Source organism: Condylura cristata, unplaced genomic scaffold (genome assembly GCF_000260355.1).
Source record: "Condylura cristata isolate star-nosed mole 26May11 unplaced genomic scaffold, ConCri1.0 scaffold00034, whole genome shotgun sequence".
Classification (NCBI taxonomy): domain Eukaryota; kingdom Metazoa; phylum Chordata; class Mammalia; order Eulipotyphla; family Talpidae; genus Condylura; species Condylura cristata.
In genome coordinates this window covers 12,567,373-12,591,238 of record NW_004567135.1, presented here as the reverse complement: position 1 = coordinate 12,591,238, position 23,866 = coordinate 12,567,373, and the positions used below count along the sequence as shown (strand labels likewise).

Below are 23,866 nucleotides of genomic sequence, written 5' to 3'. Positions count from 1 at the left end.
TCTTCCTCCTAGATTAATCCAGGAATAACTTCATTGAATTTAGGAAGGAAAGTGACGGAGACATTGGTGACCGAAGGTCCAGGCATGCCTCAGCTGGGGAGTGATGTTCTGCCTTTCCTCCTCGCCTCCTCCACTAACAAGCTGGGGGATCCCCCTCTAGGGTGTCTATTTTCCCCACTCTCTCCTTTTATCACGTCCATCTCATCCTCCTTCAACATAGCTGCCTGTGGTTTTCAACTGTGTCATGCAAGACCCTTCTACCTTTGATAGGACGAGCCCGTAACTTTCTCTGTGGTTTGGGTTAGACATATTTGAATGGCTTATCACTTTCTCAGTGACAACTGCCATTTTTGTCCCCTAAAGTAACATGCCCACAGGTTCCAGGGATGCAGACCTGAACATCCTTTAGGAAAAATTATCCTGTCTGCCACACTCTTCCTGGCCCCCGACCCCAGACACACAGGAAGACCCCCAGGATGGAACTTAGAGAGCATTTAAGAGTCAAACCCTCTGATGGTGCGGCCACCAGGCATTTGGAGGCTTGCCCTGGAGAAGAAACAGAGGATCCTGGGCCCCAGCCCAGCTCTCGGAGTGGGGTTCAGTGGTTGAACCAGAGATCATCTCCTGCATCAGGGAAAGCCCGGAGCAGCAGCGACTGCTGGCAAGTCATAGTTTTTCAGATCTGGGCTTGCTGGAAAATGAGGGTATTTCATAAATGTGGAGTCATCCCATGAGTATCTGTCGCCCTGTCTATGGAAGAAAAATTTATCATGTTTTCTGCATCTCCAAGAGCTGCCTCTGCTGCTGAACGTCCCTGTGCATGGATGAAATATTTGCAGATGGAGAGCCTGGTCTCTTATTAATCACTGCCACTTCTCGTGAGGCAAGAGACGGCGTGGTTCTCAACACAGCCATCATTTCTTCCTCTGGTAAAGACAGTAATCTGGGGAAGGGCAATTATCTCAGCAGAATTACCAACCTTGCAGCGTGACATTATCGACTGTTTGAAATTACATGGTATTCATTTGCTGCTATTTTAACGTCTGTCTTCCCTTTCCCCCTTGCCCAGCCTCGCGCTGAAACCCCTCCCTCCCAGCCTCTTCCTTTCTTTTTATTAATCTTGAGAAACAACTTCCTTATTTTTAGCAGGCTGATGCCACCAGGAGGAATATGATATTGAGGTTCACAATAGCCTGCATGCTTTCAGCTGGGGCTCAGCCATCCCTGATTGGATTTTCCAACTAAGCCTCAGAGTCTTTGTCTCTGCCAACAAAGAAATGGCTGTCAAATGTGCCCACTATTGCCTGGCTCCTCACAACTCCCTAGAATTATTCTACTAGACTGGACCCTACGGAAAACCAATTACTAAGTCATGAAGGCTGCTCTCCCGGAGCTGGGGAACAGGTGGAGCTGCTGTGTGTGTGCATGTGTGCATATATGTGTTTGTGTGGTGTATGTGCACCTGTTGAGGCAGAGGAGGGAGATAGCTGCTAACACATTCTAGATGATGTTTAAAGCATGACACTCGAAGGCAGAAAAACCAAGGTGTTGAGCCCCACTGTGAACCTAGATTAGTTATGCGGTTTGGGTAGGTAATTTAGTGTCGCTAAGTAGGAAATTCATCATTGACTGTGTGGATGATAATGGTGCTCATGTAACAGTGTATTTTATTTAAATTGCAATCTATGATGTCACCATTATAGTGAACATTGTTTAAGCTCTTATTACATGTCCACACTTGAAGGATGCCTGTTACATACATGATGGCATTTAAGTCTCAATAATAGCACTACAAGTTCACCTATTATTTAAAAAAAATAAGATTTACTTATTAATGCATTCAAGAACTGTAGTGCAGGCCAGAGGTGTGGGGGAGGGGCAGGGAAAAGGTGAAAAGACTCACCAGAGACAGAGTGGGGAGCAGAACAGGCCCACTGATGAAGTGCACTGCTGAGGGGAGTAGCGGCGAGACAGGAGAGGTCTGCTGTGTCATGTGGGTCAGCTCCCTGGCTGGGGATAGCTTGATCACACTGTGCCTTCAACCCCTGTGCCACCAGAGAGGTCCGGTTCACCTGTTAAGCAACCTAGCTTTTGTGCAGAAAGGGAAGCAGTTATACGGTTAGGCAAGTTGTCAGAGGTTCATCTGGGGGGGGGGGGCTACTGGGGGCTGTCTCTGCCGAACAGTTCCAGAGCACAGGCAGTTTTTCACTGAGTTTCTCTCCCCCCCCCCTTTTTTAAGATGTATTTATTTATGTGTACAGAACTGGGGCATAGGCCGGAGGTGCAGGGGGTTAAGAGGATTCACCAGAGACAGAATGGGGAGCAGAACAGGCTGATCTATTGAAATACACTGCTGAGGGGAGCAGTGAGGGAGACAGGTCAGCTGTGGGGCCCGGGATCTGCCAGCTTGCAGTGCTGCGCTTTAACCTGCTGGACCACTAGAGAGGGCCCTGGGCGGGCCCTTTCTCCCTAACTTTCTATGCTTCCTCCCACCCACACCCCCTTGCTTCCTTCAAGCCCTCGTAAGGCCTATGGGGAGAAAGGTGTGAATGCCCTACAGCTGAGGAGAGTTTCTAGCGAGCACACGAGGCTTTCTATGTGTGGCATCTTGTCCAAACCAAGCGATTCCAAGAGTTCTTCCACCCGTGTCTCAGTTCCTCTGTGGGAGGCCGAATTGCTTGGTCAGAGGAGACAGCGCCCCCTGCCGGCTCTTCCTTCCGCCTGCACCAATCAGACCTGGGAGCCTGACTGAGGACTTGAGTAGCAGTGTGTGAAGGAAGCTAGTGAGAAAGCCAGACCAGCAGGGCCAAGCCAGCAACGCCAGAGACTGGGTTTGGAGGCTAAAGAAGGAGCCTTCCTGGAGGGCGTAAACACTTAGCAAACACTAGAAATGAAGGACCTGTTTTTTGTTTTGTTTTGGTTTTTTGGAAACAGCACTGATAAATGCCAGGAACAGTGCGACTATGCCAGGTTTTGCCTCAGGAAGGATATTTTTGAAAGCTTGGGCTTATTTAGGACCTTTCTTGAGGGAACTCTGAGCCCTTGACCCTATCATCTTCTCGGAACTCACAGGACATGTTAGGGGGCAGGTTAGAATGAGACGTCCAAACTTGTGCAGGAAGGGAAGTCACACCCCAGGACAGGAGGTGAGAAACCAAGTTCTGCCAAGTGCACTGGCTGTGTGACCTTGGGCCAGTCCCTTAACTTGTCTGTGTCTTAGTTTTTTTAATCTATGAAGTGAAAGCAATAATGATTGCTATAATGGTGATGATGATGTTGATGGTGTTTTCCTTATGAGTTGTTATACAGATTAAATGAGTTAATATTTGTAAACTGCTTAGACAAGTGTCTGGCACACAACAGGCGTTATATAAGTGTTTATTAATAAATGAAATTTCAAAGATGCCCAGCATTCCCAGTGAGTGTGCAGTCAATGCCAGGAAGAGCACATTCCTCTTTGGAAAGACTATAATTAGAGTCAACTAAAGGATGCAGGAATTTCCTGTGAATTAAGGAAACTTGGTGGCCAGGCAGTGAGGCAGTATGGGAAAGTCACAGATGTTGGGGTTAGACAAATCTGGGTTTAAATCCCTCTCCACCACTTACACTCTGTTACCCTGAGCAAGTCATGGACACTCCCTGAGGCTCCCTTCTCTCATTCGTAAGTCAGGGATGAGGGTGTCTGTCATCACATCCATCCCTGTCATGGTGATATCACCATTATCACCAATCTCCTAGGTTAGTGCAAAGCCTTGGGAAGAATATAGAAGACAAAGTAGGGTTTAAGTCAACAATGTGAAGCATGGAGAGTCTAGGGAAGCCTGTCAACACAAAAGAGGTGGGAAGTGAAGGTGAAGGTCGAAAAGTCTATGCAATGTAGTAATGCATTCAACATTTGCAAAATGAAAAAAAAAACACTGTTGCAATACAAGCCAGGTAAAGTGTCAGGAGAACTCTCTGGAGAAAGTTGCTCCTCCTGGAAATTGCCAGAATGGGGAGTGAGAGTAGGAGAATGAATGAAATGGGGAAATTTCATTTTTCAAAAGGTTTTTTTAAGATATATTTATTTGTGCATACAAGAACCGGGGTACAGGCCGGAGGTGTGGGAGTGAGAGGATTCACTAGAGACAGAGTGGGGAGCAGAACAGGCAGATGACTAAGTCCACTGCTGAGGGGAGCAGCGGGTGGGTCAGGAGTGGTCTGCTGGGCCATGTGCGTCACCTCCGGGGCGGGGATCGAACTCGTGCTACATAGTGCTGCTCTTTCACCCCGTGAGCCTCCATGGAGGCCTCATTTTTCAAAAGGTTTGATGGTTTCTCCAGCTGGTGCTTAATGTGATCAGATATATGATGAGCCTGAATATTTGAAAGTCTCATGAATTCACATGTACAAAATGTTAATTTAATAACACAATTTGATTTTTCGTATTGAAGCTCCAATGAAAATGAATTGGGTCATTTCCGGTAAACCCATCTAATTCCCGTCAACATGCTCTCCTCTGGAAGTTCTAAAAAGTCACTTTAGGTTGACAAGTCAGTCACTCAGCCACACTTTCCTTTTCTCCTCCCTGGGTTCCGTGTCAGACTTAGGGTGGGGAGGGGGGTGAGAGAGGGTGAGAGTATTTAAACAAAGGTAACTTAGCAGTTTTGCTAAGAACCAGTGTCCACTTGTAGACCCAGATCTGTCTTGATCTCATCCTCTTACGCGGTCAGTCATTTCTCCCGTGGCTTGGGGGTCCTTCCTGATCTTGGAGGTCCATTAGGACACACTGCATGCTCATCCAGCCCTTGGGCGGATGGCCATATCTTGCCTTCCTAAAGCTGAGACCTCTGCAACCCCACTGGGGCCCTTTCCCTTTTCTCTCTTCATGATTTAACACTCCTGTTTGTGGGAGAACTTTTAGTTGCTCTCCTTGTAAGAGATTTAACAAAAAAATTAAGATTCCCCAGTTATATTTGGATTTCAGATAAGCAACAAATTTCAGCAAAGTATGCCCCAAATATCACATGGAGTATATAGTTGCTCTAAAAATCCTGCTCTGGGGCCCTTCCTGCTGGCACGCTGGGTTAAAGCACAGCACTATGAAGCTAGCCAGCCACAGCCACTGCAGCACGAGTTCAATCCCCAGCCTGGGAGCTGACCCACAGGGTGCAGCAGAGACCTCTCCTGTCTCTCCTGCTGCTCCCCTCCGCAATGTACTTCAGTCCATCTGCCTGTTCTGCTCCCCGCTCTGTCTCTGGTGAATCCTCTCACTGCCCTGCACCTCTGGTCTGTACCCCAGTTCTGTATGCACAAATGAATAAATAAATCTTTTTAAAATATCGTACTTTGTTTTTCTGAAATTCAACATTATAGGGCACCTGCACCTGGCTGGCCACCGTGCCCCTTGGGCTCCTGCGAAGTGAGGGAACTCAGAGCCCGCCCAGCCCAGACCTGCCAGGCACCAGGGGCCTTCAGGCTGCCTCTAGGTGTTAGACCAAAGGGGAACAAGCAGCGGCTACTAGGAGCTTGCTGAGAGGAGGGGGCTGCCGGCCCAGCTTGCATTCTGGCAAGGGTGAGAAAGAGAGGAAGAAGGGAAAGCCCTGAGACTGGAGACTGATTTGGGGAGGTGGACATGAGACTTCCAGCGTGACCGGCGCGTGCACATTCAGCTTTCTGGGTGTGCTTCTCATTTGAAAGCAGGGACGCAAGTTGGCAAGCTGTCGGTGATCAATGAAATTCTGGTGTTTGGGCCGATTGTTACAGGAGTGATGGCTTCCGGAGGCAGCTGTTAGAGATGGTGGTCCAGCCAGTCCAGCTTGGAGCCGGCAGTCCTCACCGCCTCCCATCCCCCTCCCCCACCAGGTACCACTGGAACCGGAGCTGCGCATCGCGCCTTGGCCAGCGGGTGGCGCTCACGCACCTCGGCGTGGGCGGGGCTCCTGGGTTCGGCCCGGGTGCCCGGAAGGTCTGGTGGGAAAGACCGCAGAGCTGGGGCAACTGGCACCCGGGGCAGCCGAACCCCCGGGGAGGAGAGGTGTGCGTGGGAAAACCGCCAGTTTACCAAATGCGGCTTCAGCTTGGGCTTCAGTCTCTGCTCGCAGTTGCTCTCTGGGGTAGGACGGTGGCGTCTGGGCCCCTGCCAGCTTGTAAATTCCCTCTCTCCTCTCAGAGCTCCCTCTTCTCACGCCTATCATACAGCCTGTTCCTGCTCCTCGCCCCTGCCACCTTCGGACTGTGCTCTGCGTTGTGAAGCGCTTGGGTGAGGGCCGACCCGCTTGGGGACTCCAGTGGGCAAGTCCTTGCTCCGTGTCATTACAGGTCACGGGCTGGTTTTCCCGGGCTGCTTCTGTGGACTGCTGATCAGAGTTCTATTTTTATATGTTATCTGGCCCGTGTCCATTTGTACACCCCGTGTCTCCCTAGCAAGATCTGCCATCTCCCCACACGCTCCCAGAGCTTCCCTTTCCCAGATCTCCCAGCTAAATGAGGGAAGGCCGGGCACAGGTCTCCACACTCATGTCTAGATCCTTTGCCTAAATCTCAGCCTCTTTCGCCTTTCCTGGAGGGAGGGAGGAGAAAGAAGGGAAAGAACCCTGTTTGATCCCACATGCTCACATAATTTCCAGTTATTCTTTATGTGTGAAAAGAGACTTTTCAACCATGAAACCCAAAAATGTATCTTTGGTCTCAGATTTTGAAGCTGAGAATGGGAAAGCCAGGAATGTCCTTTTATCTAGCTGCCCTGATGAGGGACCGAGTGAGAATCTGGTGTCCTCAAAATAGCCACAAGGGGGACCCTCCCTGGTAGCACAAGGGGTTAATAAGGGGCAGCACTATGGAGCTGTCAACAGCCACCACCCAGCAAGGATCCCAGCCCCATAGGTGACCCACAGGTGCGGCAGACCTCTCCTGTCTCTGCTGCTCCCCTCAGCAGTGTGTCAGCCTGTTTGCTCCCCACTCTGCCTCTGCTGAGTATTCTCACCCCCACACCTCTAGCCCAATTCTTGTATGCATAAATAAATCTTTTAAAATATTTTAAAAATAGCCACAGGGTCTCCCAGCTTGGGGGTTGCAACTAGACCCTGGAGTTCGCAGTCTTCATACAGAGGGGTGCTCTGACCCACGCAGCTGTGGAGAGCTGCGTGTTGCCTCTTCCTTCTCCCCAGTCCTCCTGTGGAAGCAGAACTACACCCTCTTCAAGACAGGCCCTTCCCTTCCTGTTCTCCTTTTTGTATTCAGGTAGTCATGCACACCTTTGTGTTTGGGGAGTATAGGATCCTTGCAGGTGTTGTTACCACACCACACCCTCCACCAAGGCACCAGCACCCCACTTCCCTCCCATAGCTGTTCTTGCTCTCCCCACCCCAGCCTCAGTTCTGCTTTGTTATTCGTTTGGCATTATCCGAGCTTTTGTTTTTGTGGCTGGGCTCTCTGAGCTTGTGGACTGGTGTCCATGCAGGGGGAACACGGCTTTGGTCAGAGAAGCAGAATTGCTAGGAGCTGTGTGTCCTAAGCAATAAGTCATGGGGCTTGACTGCCCCACAGCTGGGCAACTGTTAGTAAAAATACCAGCCTCTGAGGCTGTGGCCTTCTCTCCGGCGCTGGAGCTGTGTCCCTGGGGCTGAGTGAGGGCAGAGAGGGGCAGGAGGTCGTGGGGGAAGCAATAGAGTGAAGCCAGATCCAGCCTGCTGCCCTTGGCCTCGGTGACAGCTAGTCCTGCTGGAGAAGTCGCCCCTCCCTGGCCCAGGGACTGGCAGGCTCACCTGGGCCAGAACACCAGTGGGCAGAGGGGTGATGCAGGGGGGCGGGGGCAGAGCACGTGCCCAGCTCCCGAGGGCAGAGCCTGGCAGCCCCTGACTGTGCCCACACATCTCCTGTGCTGTGTCTTTTGTCTCCTCTCTAACCTGAAACATACGGGAAAGGGAATTCTGGGAAACAGCCAGCCAACTTGTGTCCTTAAAAAACCACCACTTGCTGTGGTCATTTGAAACCAGAAACAAGCCCCCTCCCATTCCCACAAGTTTCAAGGTTCACAAAGCAAATATAGAAATGCACAATTTTTACAACTAAACATTTCTTCATCTTATGTCACTTGGGATTGCTGCAAAGCCACCCAGAAGACACCAGCCGTGCAGTGGATACTGGGTGCCATTCACACACATTGAGGTGCCTAATCATACAGTATCATGGTGATTTTTTTTTTTAAGGAAGTGCATCCCTGCTCTGGGGCTAGAAGTCATCACTAAGGAGAGGCCATAGACTTTGCAGAGGCTGAGGAGATATGTACTCACACCGGGAAACCACACTGCTGATGTTCTAGGGGCTCACTTCAAGGGGTGGAGCCACCCAGGATGATTGAGGGACCCCATGTCTTTCACAGAGGCACAATGGGACACAGCAGATCTTGGAACCACCTGGCCAGAGCCTCTTTCACTGCCCCTCTGGAACAACACTGGTTTTCTTCCTACTGATACAGCAAATGGGCTCTCAGATAAGCATTTGCGGATTTGCCTTCTTTGACAAATTTATGACAGAATTGGTTTTCCCAGAGCTCTTAATTGATTGTGAGTTTGTTCTCCTTGCAGCTCCTCTTCCTTGACAGGTTTAGGGTCCAGGAAAGGAATCCCAAACAAAAGCAAATGGTGGGAAAGCTTGCCAATGCCAACTTCTCTTCCTCCCCGTGCTGCCCCCTCTCCCCCTCCCCATTACTCTTGCTGATTCCCCATTTTTGTTTGTCTTTGTGTCAATAAAGGCTGGTGCCCACTGGTCTCCATCCCAGCACTCACTTTTACTCCCTCCCTTTTGCGGACACTCGCCCACCTCCCCATTTCTTTGTTGAACATTGTATAAATAGCCCTGCGACCTGCCAAAGAGCAGGACGGTAGTCTTTCGGACAGGCGTCTGCTGCCCTCCTCATTTGTCGACAAATAAACTGGGGGGAGGGAAGCGCCCTTTCTGCCAGCTCCCTTGCTGGAGGGGGTCTGGGATGCCAACTGGAGGGTGAGGTGAGCCAAGGGTAATCACTGGAAAACATGTGCCTAGAAAGTGTTGGGGGACAGTATGTCCTCCGTCTCTCTCCCCGTGCTCCCCCCTGCTCATTTCCCTTGTAAATGACCCTTTCATCAGCCTTCCTATGTACGCCTGCCCCTGGGTCTTGTTCTGAGATTTTCAACCATGTCCAGGTGAGGACACACTCCCATGCCACCCCATATTCCTCTGGGGTTGTCTGAAGAGGACCGGCATACTTCAAACTCTTGCTCAAGGGTTGACTGCGACTTTTCAAGAGTTTTTCATGCTCTGAGGTTACTATTCCTGTTCTATCAGAGCCTATTCTTGACTCTAACATACCTCCTGCCTTGAACTGTGCTCCTGGCACCAGACTGGGCTGTGAACTGCCCTGATGTCCCAGCCAGGAAAGCACAAAGAGACTTTGAACTGAGCTGCTGCTTCTGAGAACCCAGAGCAGATTCTTTGAGTCAGGCCTGCATGGGCCTCGTCCTTTGTAAAGACTTTGTGTGGTCTTATAGGAGGGAGAGGGTCCCCAGGAAAAGGGGAGATGCCAGGTTCCCTGGCCCACCCAAAGGAGGGTGGAGCTGAGCAAGAAGAATCTTGAGAGCAGACTGGAGAAGGAAGAAGCAGGATGGAAGCCAGAAGGTCACCTGAGGGGGCCACAGGAACAGAGAGACATGTGAGGAAATTTCTCTTGCTTCTTGGCCCTGAACTGGGTGAAACAGATGTGGGGGACAGACCCGTGGGGAGGTTGACTATGGCAACATTTATTTTGAGTTTGATTTTGCTCTTTTCCTCCCAGACTTCTCTGGCCATTTCTGACCCTTTTCTATGGGTCCCCACTGGATGGAGCTTTAGACTTGTGGCAGGCCTTCAGGCCTTGTTTTGGGCCAATCCCTTTTGGGTGGACTTTTACCCATAAAGGGACAGGTAACTCTGGGTGTTTGATTTAGAAATTAAAATCTTTGTCTTTTCTGTATTGCACACTCATTGTATTAAAGTTCCTTTCTGTTAAAAGTCGCATATGTCTTGATGCGGCAGATGGCAGAAACTATTTAGAGCAGGCAGGTTTGGGGGTTCAGCCCTACTCCTCTCCCCTTGCGCTGTAACAGTCTGTGTTGGGTGAATCCTCTGCATTAGTCAACAGTCCATGTCCCCCCACTAACCTCAAGATCCTGGAGTCAGGTGCTGCCTGTCTCCCGTGTAGTTTACTCCCTCACACACCATGGCAGCAGCTGGCTGAACACCTGACATTCACATCACCTTCAGATCTTATATCTTGATTGTGAGGGTTTCCATTCTAAAACCCCAGTCAAGCTTTCCTTGGTAACAGACATTCCCCCCAAGACTGCCTGGCAACAAAGGACAAAAATCAGAGGTTATCTTCTTTGTAGGGAGCCCCCCTTTTGCACAGAGAACTGCTAGATTGCCAGGGAAATAGCCTTTTCTTCTGTATCCTGCTCCATCAGACTAAGCCCAGTCAGGGGTGATCAGCTGAGCAGGAACTAGAGTGTAACCTGGGGCAATGGGGGGGGGGTCTTCTCGGAGCTGTCAGGAAAACTTGAGTAGTTTTTTTTTTTAATTTATTTATTTATGCATACAGAACTGGGGTACAGGCCAGAGGCACAGGTGCTGTGATAGGATTCACCAGAGACAGAGTGGGGAGCAGAACAGGCAGATCAATGAAATACACTGCTGAGGGGAGCAGTGGGCAGGTCAGGAGAGGTCTGCTGCACCGTGGGAACCTCATGCTGGAGTGGCTTTAGCTTCTTAGTGCTGTGCTTTAACCCGCAGCAGGACCAAGGAGGTCTTGAGTAGTTTTTATTCCTTCAGTTACACATACAGCAGGTTCTCAAAGAGCTTTATTTTGTTCGATGACTCATTTCATTCTAAGATTGGCCAGGGGGAAAAGCCTTGATTCCCTTGAGGACCACTGTCTATGGAGTTTGCACCTTTTCCTCACGTCTATGTGGGTTTGATTCAGGTGCTCTGGTTTCTTCCCACACACCAATAACAAAGATGTGCACATGAGGTTTATTGGTGTGTCGAAACCATCCCAGTCTGCATGTGTGTGTGTGTAATTAAGTGTCTCCTATGGGGGAAAAGCATCCTGTCCAGGGTCAGAGCCCACCTTGCACCCTGACCTGCTGGAGTCACTCTGGCCACCCTTAACTCTGAACTGGAATAAGCAGATTGGACAATGAATGAACCAATACAAATGATGGTTCAAATAAGAAGCACTTTCGGTCTTTATTTGGAAGTTTGGTGATACTTTTGTGAGCAGAAATATGCCTAAGACATTCTTATTATTATCATGAACCTTAATTCATATCAATTAGCTTATTGTCAGTTTGGTTTGATCATGTGTTTTCCTTAAAATTATAGAAAACAGGCCCTCCCTGGTGGCACAGTGGGTTAAAGCACAGCACTGAGAAGCTAAAGCCACTTCCACTTGAGTTCGATTCCCGCCTGCCCCGGAGGAGATCCACATGGCGTGGCAGACCTCTCCTGACACGCCCGCTGCTCCCCTCAGCAGTGTACTTCATTGATCTGCCTGTTCTGCTCCCCACTGCCTCTGGTGAATCCTCTCACCGCCCCTGAGCCTCTGGCCTGTACCCCGTTCTATATGAATAAATAAATAAATCTTTAAAAGAAAATTACAGAAAACATAAAAAATGATATTACATAGTTTAATTTAGTCAAATACACCCATTATTCACATCACTTTCATACAACTGCTATATATATTTTGTGTGTATTTTCCCTTATCAAGTCTTTCTGACATGTTTTAATGGGTCTTTCATGTCAAAACATAAAATCGTAGCAACTATAAATAATTTGTTCTAGAAAATGGAAACAAAAATCACACTTTCCAACATCCTATGGGCCATGTTAGTGAGGACTTACTGTACTGATCTGAGGTGAGTGTGATGGGGCCCTGGGGTGTGGAGAGATTCTGAGATTCTTGGGTCCTATGCAGAGAATAAAAAAGAATTCAAGGGGAGTCAGCAAGGGTGAGTTAGAAATGAAGCTGTATGGTAGGTGAGGACACACTCAAGTGAGGAGTCCAAGATTCAGAGAATCCCACTGGTCTCAAGGCCACGGATACAAATACTTGCTTAGTTTGAGGGGGGCGGGTTCACAGATGGGGTCCTGAATGGGTTTGGATGACTTTTGCATAACAAAAAGGGAAGGTATTTACAGATGAGAGACTGGGTTTTACCCAGTTTTGTTTAACAATAGGGGCAGGCCTTGACAACCTAAGGGAAGACATTTGACCAGTTTTGTGTATCAAAGCCACCCAATGACTCTAACCGCCTGTTACTTAGACAAGGTTAGAGTTTTACACCCAATGGCAGGCACGAGGAGGAAAACTAATTGGGTTAGAGTCACTTTGTTCTGAGAAGTGCTAAATTCCATTTCTACCGTCAGGGGATAGGGGGTGGGAGATGGGGTGCTAACACTTTCTTCAGTCTCTGGAACATTCTGACCAGACTCTGGGCCTCTCTGTCTTTGTAAAAGGATACCCTGGCAAAAGTTCAGCCCTGCTGTATATTTAACCTAACCATCACCCTTAGCATTATCTTAAGACATTTATAGACGTGAACTTTTACAGTATTAATTAGGCATTGGGCAGTGTTCTGACAGACACAAATAACTTTCTGTTTTATACATTTCACTCAATCTACACAGATAAGCAATCCCTACCCAGTACTCCTGACCCAGGCAGAGTTTACGTCATAGCATGTGTTAAAAGGGATACCTTCAGCTCATTGAGAATTTCCCCCCAAACACCTTCTTTCACACTGCTTCACATCAAGGTCTCCCCAGTGAAAACCTTATTTCATTCAGACCAGACCCAGGACAGATACTTCCTCTGCTGCTTAGTCAGTAGAGACAGCTGAAAGAACAGGGTGAATATTAGCTTTGACCTCTGAAATGACTAACTTTCCCCTTATTCTTATCCACATGAGTACTATAGTCCAATGTATTCAGAGGGGAAAAAAGTTTGCCTTAAAATAGGCACCCACCTCCGAAGGCACTCAACCTGCCTAAGGAAAGTGTTGGGATGTGTTCATATCCTGTGTGACTTAGAGGAAGTTTTCTCAAAGGATTCTGTCCACAGGAAGCAGCCCGGCCTGGCCTTGAGTTAATTAACTAGAATACCTAGCGAATGAATAGTCCCTGAATAGCACTGTATAACCTTCAACGGTTCTTTAATGTCCTTAGGTGTTGAGGCATCACATACTAAGAACTTACCTAATGGAGGGAAGGAGCTAAGGGGAGAAACTGTAAAGAAGAACAAGCGCATGGGAGGCTGCTTTCAGGCAAAATGCTTGCAGAGATCTATCCAGCTCCAGTTTCAAACTGTCCTGCAGAAGTTTACTTCTGCTACACTGTGATCTCAGTCACGTGCTCCTTTCTGCTGCTCCTCTCTGTGATATGGACAGCTGTCTGTGTTTGGCCTTTTCTTATATTTGAAAGTGTTGGGAGTGACCAAGTGCTGAGATTTACTGAGGGACTGGATAAGGGCAGTAATAAATTAGGCCTTACGTCCAAGGGTGATAAGACCGTAATAAACTGGGCCTTGCCTCCAATTAACTGGGCCTTGCATCTGGATCCAGGGTGGGACTAGAAGAAGGTGATAACTGGGCCTTACATCAAGGGACACAGGGATGAGTCACCCCTTTGGAATCTGAGCTTAGAATCTATATAAGAGACCCTTCCCCCCCATAGGACTGGCAGTAGCTTGGGACCCTATTCTACGGGCTCTGTCTCAGCTGCTGCCCTTGAGCAATAAACTCTGCTTGCTCAGCCTTTCTGCCTCCTGTCTTTCTTTCTTGCCGGCCGGTCGCAGAAGCCAGGACAAAACAGAAAGTCCTCAGTGCAACATGTGTTCGGAGATGTCCCAGTAGACCTCTGTGTCTCTTATCCGAGACAGGAGAGTTATCACCCAGTGGTGCCTTTATTTACCTGTGTGACACTTTCAGAGATGTACAGAAAAGACATGCAAGCAAAGAGAAATGCAAATGGAAACACGCATAGCTGTAAACATAGATGCATGTGTCTGATTCCCATTCACAAGCACAGAATTACACTTCTCTATTAATACACAAGCAGGTAGCGTGAACAGACAGGAAGATACGCACAGGCAGACCTTCATGAAACCACATTAGCATCAAATGCACACATGCTCAGCGTAGACATCCTCTGTCATGTTTTCCCCTTCAAGCTTAGTGATCAACCAGCCTTGCCTTCTTTACCTCCCCATCCTGATCACCAGAGCTCATGACTGTCAGCCATGGAAGACAAGGTACCACATGAACATTTATTGAGGTGCTGTGTCAGGCGGGGGACATAGAGAGAAGACTGTCCCTCCCGTGAAGGGCTCACACTTAGTAAGGAAAGAAGATTCATTGTTACAAATTCACATGGGAAGTGCCATAACAGAAGTCAGTACAGGAAAATGGGTCCAACTTTTTTTTCCCCTGGAAAGAAGGTCCTTTTTCCTTCATAGGATGAAATGCAGTACCAGAGGAATCTACTCTGCACCACTGGGCTGCGAGCTCCCGGGGTGCAGCTCCTTAAGTGAGCTTGTCCTGCTTGCCCTTGAGGTATGTCTGGTAGTAGAAGTTGAGAAAGAGGAGGATGAGGCTGAGGGAATACAGGAGAACAGCCATGTTGAACCCATCCGGGAAGGGGCACTCAGCAAAGAGATTGTAGGAAGAGTGGACAGCAATGGCCACAAACTGACCCTGCAGGAGAGAGAGAGCAAGAGAAGAAAGATGGGTGAGCAGAGAGAGACATGCTGAGGGGCGAAAAGGATGGTCCCCTTCACCCTTCCAGTCCGAAAGTCTGTCTATAGCAGAGGGGGGGAACAGCGACACCTAGTGGACATGGCTCCATTTCCCACGCGTCCCCCACCCCCACCCCCAACTGTGATCCTAAGAGTTCCTGGGGTGGATCAACGAGTGATCACAGACTTGGAGGGTATTTGAGACCATCTAGTCCAGCCTCCTCATTTTACAGATGATGAGGCCGAGGCCTGAAGTAGGAGAGCCACAAACCCCAGGTTCTGCATCAAATCTGTGACCTGGGTTGGTTCCATCATCTGACACAATCACCTGAGGTCCTTGCAAAGTGGGAAACTAAGGTAGCTCCAACAATAACACAGACTTGTTCGTGGTCAGACAACTGGCCTATGGGACAGCGTGGAACTGAACCCGGGGCGGGCAGCACAGACCTGGGAGGCGGGGTGGAGGGGGCTCTCACCAGCTGCAGGGTGGTGAGGTGTCGCTTCCACCACAGGTGGCACCGCACGCGGGGCCCCAGACAGGCCAGCCCATAGTACAGGTACATGAAGACATGCACCAAGGCATTCAGCATCCCGACAAAGAAGGCTGCAGAGCGGGTGGGGGAGGGAAGGAACGTGGGCGGGGCTGCCGGTGGTCTGGGCTCTCTTTCATAGTCTCAGAGCTGCAGAGAGCAGTTCTGTGAACCTACGGAGAAAATCCTTGGGAAATCTTGTCATAGGACACCTGCCTTGTGCGCTCTGAGGCCAGTCATGACTCCAGGTTGGAAGTCCCAGGCTGCTAAGTGAGAGCCCTGCCTCCCTGATCTCAAGGTTGATGGTTCTGCGGTGGTCCACCCACCTCGGCGTCCTCCCCTTCCCCCACCTAACAGTGGAGACCTAGAAGGAGCAGCAGAAGCAGAGACCTGGCTTCCATGGCAGAGATGGGGAACCAACCCGTGCCTGGCAGGGGGCGCCCCCACGCGGCTTACCTTGCCCTCCAGGCACGAACTTGACCCCAGCCCACCAGTTAAAGAGCATGGTGCTGTGATGGTAGACATGCAGGAAGGTGATCTGCTCCTGCTTCTTTCTCAACACGAAGAAGACCTGAAGTGGGAGGAAGCGTCAACGCTGCGGACGAGGCTGTCCTCTAGCTTGGAGGAGGCGATTGGAGAAGGCGACTCTGCCCGCGTTACTGAAGGGCAGGCGGAAACGCAAGGGAAATAGCAGTCACACAGCTACATAGCCCAGCCTGTGTGCCAGGGACTCTGTATGCATCAAAATCAAAATAGAGTACGGTTTATGGTCTTGGTTCCATCTACCACTGACAAACCGAGATACAGACAGTTTAGGTCGTTGTCCAAGGTCACACACCTAGTAGGTAGTCACGTTTGGATTTGAACGCGGTCTGCTTCGGAGGCTGGGCTCTTTGTAGCTTCTACCCAACTCCCAGGGCACTCAGGTGAGACCTCAACAGTTGAATACCCAGGTGAGGGCAACTCCCAGGCAACTTCCCTAATGTGCTCCGCTTGGGTTCCATTTTGGCCAGAAATTGTGAAGAATCTCTCATCACTATCCCAAAATTGTGACCTCACCCACCTCACCCCGTCCCACCAGCCCCCTGGATTCACATGCAGGGAATCTAATATCTTCCTGCACACTCACCTATGGTGCTTACTACCTGGAGACCTCTGTTGCCTGATATCAGCTCATTTTCATTTAACCTAGACCTTGGCTGCCAATGAGAGTTAACATTATACTTGCTTCACATTCTTTGATGAAGAGAGGGGCCTGAGGGAGCCTGGGAAGGTGAGGAGTTCCCTGGGTGAGCATCCTTCCCTGCCAAGCTCTGAGCGCTACGTGAGCGACTGAGAACACCCGACAGACACTGAAGGCAAGTGTCCTCACAGGGCGCCGCATCCCCCTCCCCACTTAGCCCCTAGAATCTGTTCCATCCAAGAGAACAAGAGAAGTGATTCTTACTGTGTCGAGCAGTTCAATGGCCTTCGAGAAGAGACACCACCAGCACACGCTCGCCATCTGCTGGGCAGGAGGGAGAAGTTCAGCCAGGTGCCGTCCTGCAGCGCACCCTGGCGGCGCAGTTCTGGCAGTTCAGTCCCACCCTCACTGCCCCCGGTTAGTCCTGCGCCAACATGACCACCTCCCTGCAAGGGGGTTCCTGTTAGAGAGGGACCGAGGGGAAAGGCTACTGGAAGGGCGAACAGAGCGTTCTCCAAGCACCCCCCAGTGGAGAGCCATGCCTTCTAAGGAACACCAGGCCCCTGGAGAGCTTGTTTGTTGAAAAGCAGGTTCTTAATCAGTGTGCCTCCGGTGGGACTGCCTGCTTTCCCACCAAGCCGGCAGCTGATGCTGTTGCTCAGTGCACTATGCTGTGGGTTGCAGGAATTTGATCCATCCTTCACCATCCCGGATCCAACAGCCTGCCTGGTAACTTATCCAGTCTCAGCTAGATTTCTTCTTTGGCTGCAAGGAAACCTTTTGTTCTGTTTCCATAAAAAAATCCTTAGCACTCAATAGGTGCCAGGCCCAACACTATGCATATTTATGCCTTGTCTGCTCCAATCTTCTTGCAATGGTTTCCTTTTATTAAGTAGATATTATTATCCTCAGTTAGTAGATAAGAACAGGAGACCCGGACAAGGTAAGTAAGTACCCAGGGCCACACAGCCAGCAATAAGCACTGCTGAGACTCAAGCTGAGGCCTTCCGAGCCAGTGCTAAGCCGGTGGGCTCACAAGCCCTTGAAACACTCTTCTCTCGCCACTGCTGGCCATACCCTTATTCCAAGCTCACTCTGGCTGTAGTCCACCGGCTGGCAGAAGTAGCTGTACTTGGCCAGAAGGGAGGTGACCATGAACTGGAAGGAAGGGGAAAGGAAGCATGAGAAAGCCTGTTTCCATCACTCTGCGTCCTGACTGGCGTTGGGGCCACAGGGTCCATACCTCCTCTAGCTGTGTTTCAGATAGCAATAGCCCTCGCAGGACTTCCCTGACCTTCCCTGCCCCTTTCTGTTCTCCTAGACCTTCCCAGACCCTTCCTGACCCTCCTGGGCCTTCCCTGACCCTCCTGACTGTCCTTCCTGGCTCTCTCTGGCCTTTCCTGGCCTTTCCTGGCCCTCCCTGGCCTTTCCTGGCTCTCTCTGGCCTTTCCTGGCCCTCCCCAGCACTTGTGAATGACTGCTGATCACATATACCCCACCCCATGGAGCGGCCCGGTCAGAGGTGGGGCTTGCACACATGTGGCTGGTCTCTGTTCTCAGATCATAAATCCGCACAAGGCACCTACTGTGTGTGAGACCCTAAGTGTTAAGGGAGCTGAGCTAAGAGAGCTCAGAGTCTCATGGGAAAGTAGGAAACAATCGCATTGATTGTATTCTTCGTCGTACAGATGAAGAGCTGGACCCAGAGATGTTCCAGAAGTTAGTCCTGGAGAATGGGGAAGCCTCAGGCAAAGAGTGGGGAGCGGGTAGGGGATAACCTGGGTGAAAGGACCTCTAAGTCACCAGGTGAGGACCGGGCAGGACTGTAAGAGAGGCTCCCACAGACGGAGGGGTCTCAAAGGCTGTTTTTTCTTTTTTTCCCCCTCGAAGGCTGTTTTAAGGAGTTTGATTTCATCATGTATTTATGTGTTTAGTTGTTTAAACGGGGCTAATGCCCTTGTAGTCAGTGTTCTGAGCACCGAGTCACCTCAACAACCAAACACACAAATCCTTACTTGAAGGTCATAGAGGCTAAGAGGGACCACTGAGTCCTTCTTCCATGCCCCACATCTGGACACGCTCTGAGTAGGGGGTTCATTTGGGTATAGCAAATATAATGTGCCCCCATAATTAAGTCACCCACCGACGGAAGCATGGCCCCCAAGTTATCCGTGCCTGCTGCGTGTACCAGACAAGATGCAAGCCTGTCTTTCAAAGGTGAGATGGGGCCCTGTTTTGTGGCTCTTGCAGCTTCGAGGAGATAAACTAATATACAATTCCTAAAACAGGGGAGGAAGCCCTCCCACAGCCAGCAGTGTGTGCAAATGCTCCCTTGCTCTTGGTAGGCAAGAGGGCTGATAGTAGTGTCGGCCAATTGCTCAGGTGTAAACATGCACCCAGGGCTGATTTCAGGCTACTGAGGGAAGCCTGAACATGGAGGGGGCAAACACAGTAATATGCTCACCAGTTGGGGGAGTCCCCCCCACATCCCCACAGAGAGGAGATATGAAAAGCAACCTGAACTTGGGGACCCTGGGAAGGCTTCATGCCATGTGACAATGGCCTGAATATAAAGAAGGTGGGGTGAGGGGTTACCAGGGCAACAGAGAAGTGGCTGAAGAAACAGTCGCATGTCCAGGCTTGGGGCATGGAAGAAAGACTAAGGAAGGTGCAAAGATCTGCCAGAGGTGCTCACCTTCACCCCTACTGGCCGGGAAGCTGAGGGGCACACCAGGCAGTGGGAATAGCTTTTCACGTTTAGAGAAGACGATTCTAGAAGCTAGAGTGTGGACTGGAGATGAGCAATCATGAAGAGGGAGGAAGAGAAAGAGTATGGATGTCATGACCTGCTTTTTACTGCTGGACCAGAGGATGGCAGTGAGGTTGCAGCCCTGTGGCCAGGGTGCAAATTCAGCCCCTGCCTGCTGCCTGTGCTTAGTTACTTAACCCCTCTGTGCCCCAGGATAGCAGTATCTGGAGGATGAGACGAGCCCATTTGCGTGGAGTGCTGGGAACATGCCCCACCATCACGAACACTCAAAATTGCCACCACTTGTGACCACTTTGTCTGAAAAGCTTCCCAACACCCAAGCCCGGGTCCAGATAGCGTCTCTGCCTGCCTGTCCCAGGTACACAGGGGCTGGCACTGACTGAAGGTCACCAGTCTCCACATCTCTTGCCCCTTCTGGATGAGAGCTCTGTGCACAGCGGCTGAGAGCTTCTGGCAGGGACCATGGTCTTGGAGCTCGGAAAACTGGGCAGAGGCCACGGATCCCAGGGAGAAGCAGGAAGTGGCGGGGTATTGAAGTGTGAGGGTGGTCAGGAACATCGCTCCTGCTATCACGAACCTCCGTGGCCGGCGCCTGGCTTTCCAGTTAAGGCAAAGGGAGTTGGTGCAGCAACTTCCTCACAGGAAGGAGGGCATTGGGGGCCGGGGGTGGGGCGGAATTGCTGCCCATTTACCTGCTCCCATCAAGGACCTCTGGCGTTCAGTGTAGAAAGATCCTGGCTATCTTCATCTCTTGAGTACCCCAAAAAGGAAGTGGCCCTAGAACTCTTCAGGGCTCCCTGCAGTCTCACCTCATAGAATATGTACCCCGAGAGAACCACGAGGCCCAGGTTGTAGGCGGCGAGGGGCCCAACCAGCCTCAGAGGCTCCCGGCACCTCATGACAGCAGGACCGGCCACCACCAGGAGGAGATAGCAGACAAAGAGGAGGGTGACCGGGATGGGCGAGTGCACCAGGAGCCAGGAATCGGTTCTCGGATCTAGGAAAGCAGAGGGGACAGAGACAGCCACACTGGCCACCACACCCAGGGGCCCACCAGCCCCTGAACGCCCCCCAAGCCTTGCTCGTCACTGCAGCTTGCTCTTCAAGACGTCTGACATCAGACAGGACCGCGGACGTGCAGGCCGGCTGGGCATCTCCAGCTCCTACCTCCGTTTCCTAAGGCCCAGGTGTACTGGCTCCAGAGCGCGTCCAGGGCGCCGGCCATTAGAGCCCCTGCAAGCGAAAGAAGCGTTTGGTCCTCATCCAAACCGCCCTCATGTTCCTCCCTCCCATGGCCAGGTGAGAGTTACAAACCCTGTTCTCCGTGTCCCCCGCGGGGACACCAGCTGCCAGGCCTCCCTCCCTGCCACCCTTGCTTTGGGGACACTCAGCGGCCACATTTCTGCTCTGCCCCTCACACATTTTGCTCTGCATTTGGGACTGCAGCCTCGGCAGTGCCCCCAGACTGTCCAGAGAAAGGGATCTGGCTGCTGTGCAGCAGGCTTGGGCAGGGGAGAGGCGGGAAGCGCTCCAGTTCCGGTCCCCTCACTACCCCACCTGCACTGATTTGTTTTTCCTTCTTCCAAGAGAGTCCCTGCTCCTCAGCCTCCCACTGAAGCAGCGACGACCGGTCCTGCCGGACCGACTTACCCGTGTCTTCCCGGACTCGCTGGTCAGTGACTGACGCTGTTCTGGCCGCTCAGGGTGCTGGCGCCGCTCGTGGCGCCGCTCGGGCCGTGGTTCCCGGTCACAGATCCTGGGGCTCCAGGCTGCAGAAGGTGACCCCCAGGCGGCCCCACCTTCTGGATGCTTTCTGGGCCCCTGCACTGATCTGCGTAGGCTTCCGGCCTCTGTGCACACTCACACTCACTCACACACTGACTGGAAACAGGGCTCCCAGTGGAGTGCCCGCCCCACGGGCACCCTGCCAGCCCCACAGACCCCGGGACAAAGAGAACAAGAGACAGCCAGGAGGATCAGAGGGCAAAGGGTGTTGGGCCACGGCTCTCGGCTCTGCAGAGGACGCGAGACTCAAGGGAGGACAGCCCCTACGCCGGGGGAGGCGCACGGCCATGTACCCCCACCTTCAGTGCCCCATGACTGGCACCTGAACTCTTCATTCTTAGCAAAGGCTGCTGACATTTGAGCAATGGGAACACCACCACACACAGGTGACGCCTCCACCGGCCTAGGCCACGCCCTCCATCTCCGGTTCAAGTTTTCCCGCCCTCCCTCTGTCTCAGGCCACGCCCTCTGCCTCAGGCCACGCCCTCCAGCCACGCCTCAATCTCAGGTTCAAGTTTCCCTCCCCTCCCTCTGTCTCAAGCCACGCCCTCCGTCTCAGGCCACGCCCTCCAGCCACGCTCGCAATCCCAGGTTCAAGTTTCTCTCCCTCCCTCTGACTTCGTCCCCCCTCTTTCCTGCACAGCTAAGGAATAAACACTTATCTTCTAGAAGCTTCCTTTCACTCTCTGCTCCCCAATAAGTGATTGGCATATTGGAGGATTGAGATTCCTAGACTCAAGCAACCCTCTTCCTGACCTCACCTCTATCACACTGTGCCCAAGAAGAAGCCCATAAGCTGGCCACTTGCCCAAATAACCCATCTAGGTACATGCTTTTTGCTTTCTAAGATTCTGGAGGAGAACCAAGTTCAGGTGCCGCACCACCAGATGACCAGGCTTCAGCAGCCCAGCTCCAATCTCGCTCGCCAATGACTTCAGGGAGGCTTCTAGAACTGCTTCCTTGGAATAGCGAATGCTTCAGTTTTCCCTTCTGACTAGACAGTCCACTGTGGTTTTGTGAAGGCTTGTGACAAATCCCGTCTATGTAAGCCCTGGATTATCCACGTCTGGGTCCAAGCGGATTAAGAGACTGGAAGAACTAGAAGTGAGGAATAACCCCCTCCGGGAGCATTCGGTTTGGAGACATGGCCGCCCACGATGCTTGGTGACATGCCTGCATTTGCATTGGAGTCTACAGACCTTCACTCTACCTGCGCTTCCCTCTGGAAACATTTCCCAGCTGGGCTCCAGCCAACAGGCGGGGCACATCTGCGGTTTCCCACACACATCACATGCCTGTGGAACCCAGCCAAACCTGTGCATTTGGCTAGGACTTCAGGGGTTGCCCTTTCTCCAGAGGACTCTCCCAACCCCGAGCTCATCCTTTCCTCTTTGTCTTGTTGGACCATCCAGGTGAGCTTGGGAATCTGGCCACCCAGAAAAAAAGGGGTTCCTGCAGTGGAAAGGACCACAGCCTGCCCCCAGAGGCTGGGCGAGCACAGGTGACTTCAGGAGGACACACGCGTGGTGTGTCCCTACTTTGGGATCAACCTTACAACTGTAGGGAAGCCCTTGAAAAGTTCCCATCAAGCCGCTTTACCCCCAAGAAGCAGGTGGGGTCATGAGAACAGGTCCGTGAATTGAGACATCATACACCTTCTCTAGCCCCCCACATACACCCATGGTCAGGGATGAGGGTGGAACCCACGGCAGTGCCCCTGGGGCTTATAGATCAGGCAGATTAGGGAAAAGCGTGTCTTTCAACCACCCACAGCTATAAAATGTGAGCATGACAGAGTGCCTCCCTCCCTATCCAGGTCCCATTGTGCTCACTGGGTGGGCCAAGTCACCCTGGGGGTGTACATGCAAACAGGATGCTTGTCTGAGGGTGCAGAGATTGTGTGCATTGCAAGGAAGAACATTCTACACACCTCACATAACCCCAGCGAACACTTAAGACGTTCCTTTTCCCCAAACACTATCCTGAAGATCATAGCATTTAACCCTCACGACTCCAGGAGGTACGTACTATTAATCAACACCCCCTTTTACTGATGAGGAAACCAAGGCACAGAGAGGCTGGTCACCCACCCATGGTCACACAGCCCCTAGGCAGCAGGGTAGGGATTCAAACTCAGGCAGTCTGGCTCTGGAGCACATGCACTTGGTGAGTACACTGGGCTGTCCAGTGTCCGCATTGACCATGGTTCCCTTTATTGAGCTAAAATCAATCTACTTGCTGCTTTGCTCCATGGCAAAAATAAGTCCCAGTTTATCAGAATTTAAACACAGATTTCCTATGGGTCCTGGCAATAATTCTATGCAAGTAGCAATAAAGCTTTCCTTGGAGATTCCCTGGTGGCACAGGGGTTAAGTCTCAGCACTAGGAGGCTATCTGTAGCCACTTTGATCCCAGCCAGGGAGCTGACCCACATGGCCAGCAGACCTCTCCATTCTCCCCGCGGCTCCCCCTGCAGTGTGTTTCAGTTGATCCTCCTGTCCTGTTTCCCACTCTGTCTCTGATGAATCCTCTCACGCCCACAACTCTGGCCTATACCCCAGCTCTTATGTGCATAAATAAATAAAATATATATATATATATATATATATATTTTAAGATTTATTTATTTATTCATACAGAGCTGGGGTACAGGCCAGAGATTCGGAGGGTGAGAGGATTCACCAGAGACAGAGTGGGGAGCAGAACAGGCAGACTGATGCAGTACACTGCTAAGGGGAGCAGCGGGCGTGTCAGGAGAGATCTGCCACGCCATGTGGATCTCCTCCGGGGCAGGTGGGAATGGAACTCAT

General features: G+C 51.2%; 1 protein-coding gene across 2 annotated transcripts; it reads right to left on the bottom strand.

The window, feature by feature from the left end:
- Positions 1–14,301: 14,301 nt before the first annotated feature.
- Positions 14,302–23,464, bottom strand: LOC101635936 (elongation of very long chain fatty acids protein 4-like). 2 transcript variants are annotated; one of them, XM_012732358.1, is made up of 8 exons: positions 20,922–23,464; positions 20,439–20,504; positions 20,081–20,268; positions 17,579–17,659; positions 16,766–16,822; positions 15,775–15,889; positions 15,265–15,392; positions 14,302–14,747 (listed from the first exon to the last, which is right to left on the bottom strand). In XM_012732358.1, exons 2-8 carry the CDS (start codon positions 20,494–20,496, stop codon positions 14,577–14,579), a joined length of 798 nt encoding a protein of 265 aa, XP_012587812.1. In that variant the 5' UTR covers positions 20,497–20,504; positions 20,922–23,464; the 3' UTR covers positions 14,302–14,576. The 2 variants fall into 2 exon arrangements, with proteins under 2 accessions (XP_012587812.1, XP_012587813.1); XM_012732359.1 differs by lacking the exon at positions 17,579–17,659.
- Between the last annotated feature and the right edge of the window lie 402 nt (positions 23,465–23,866).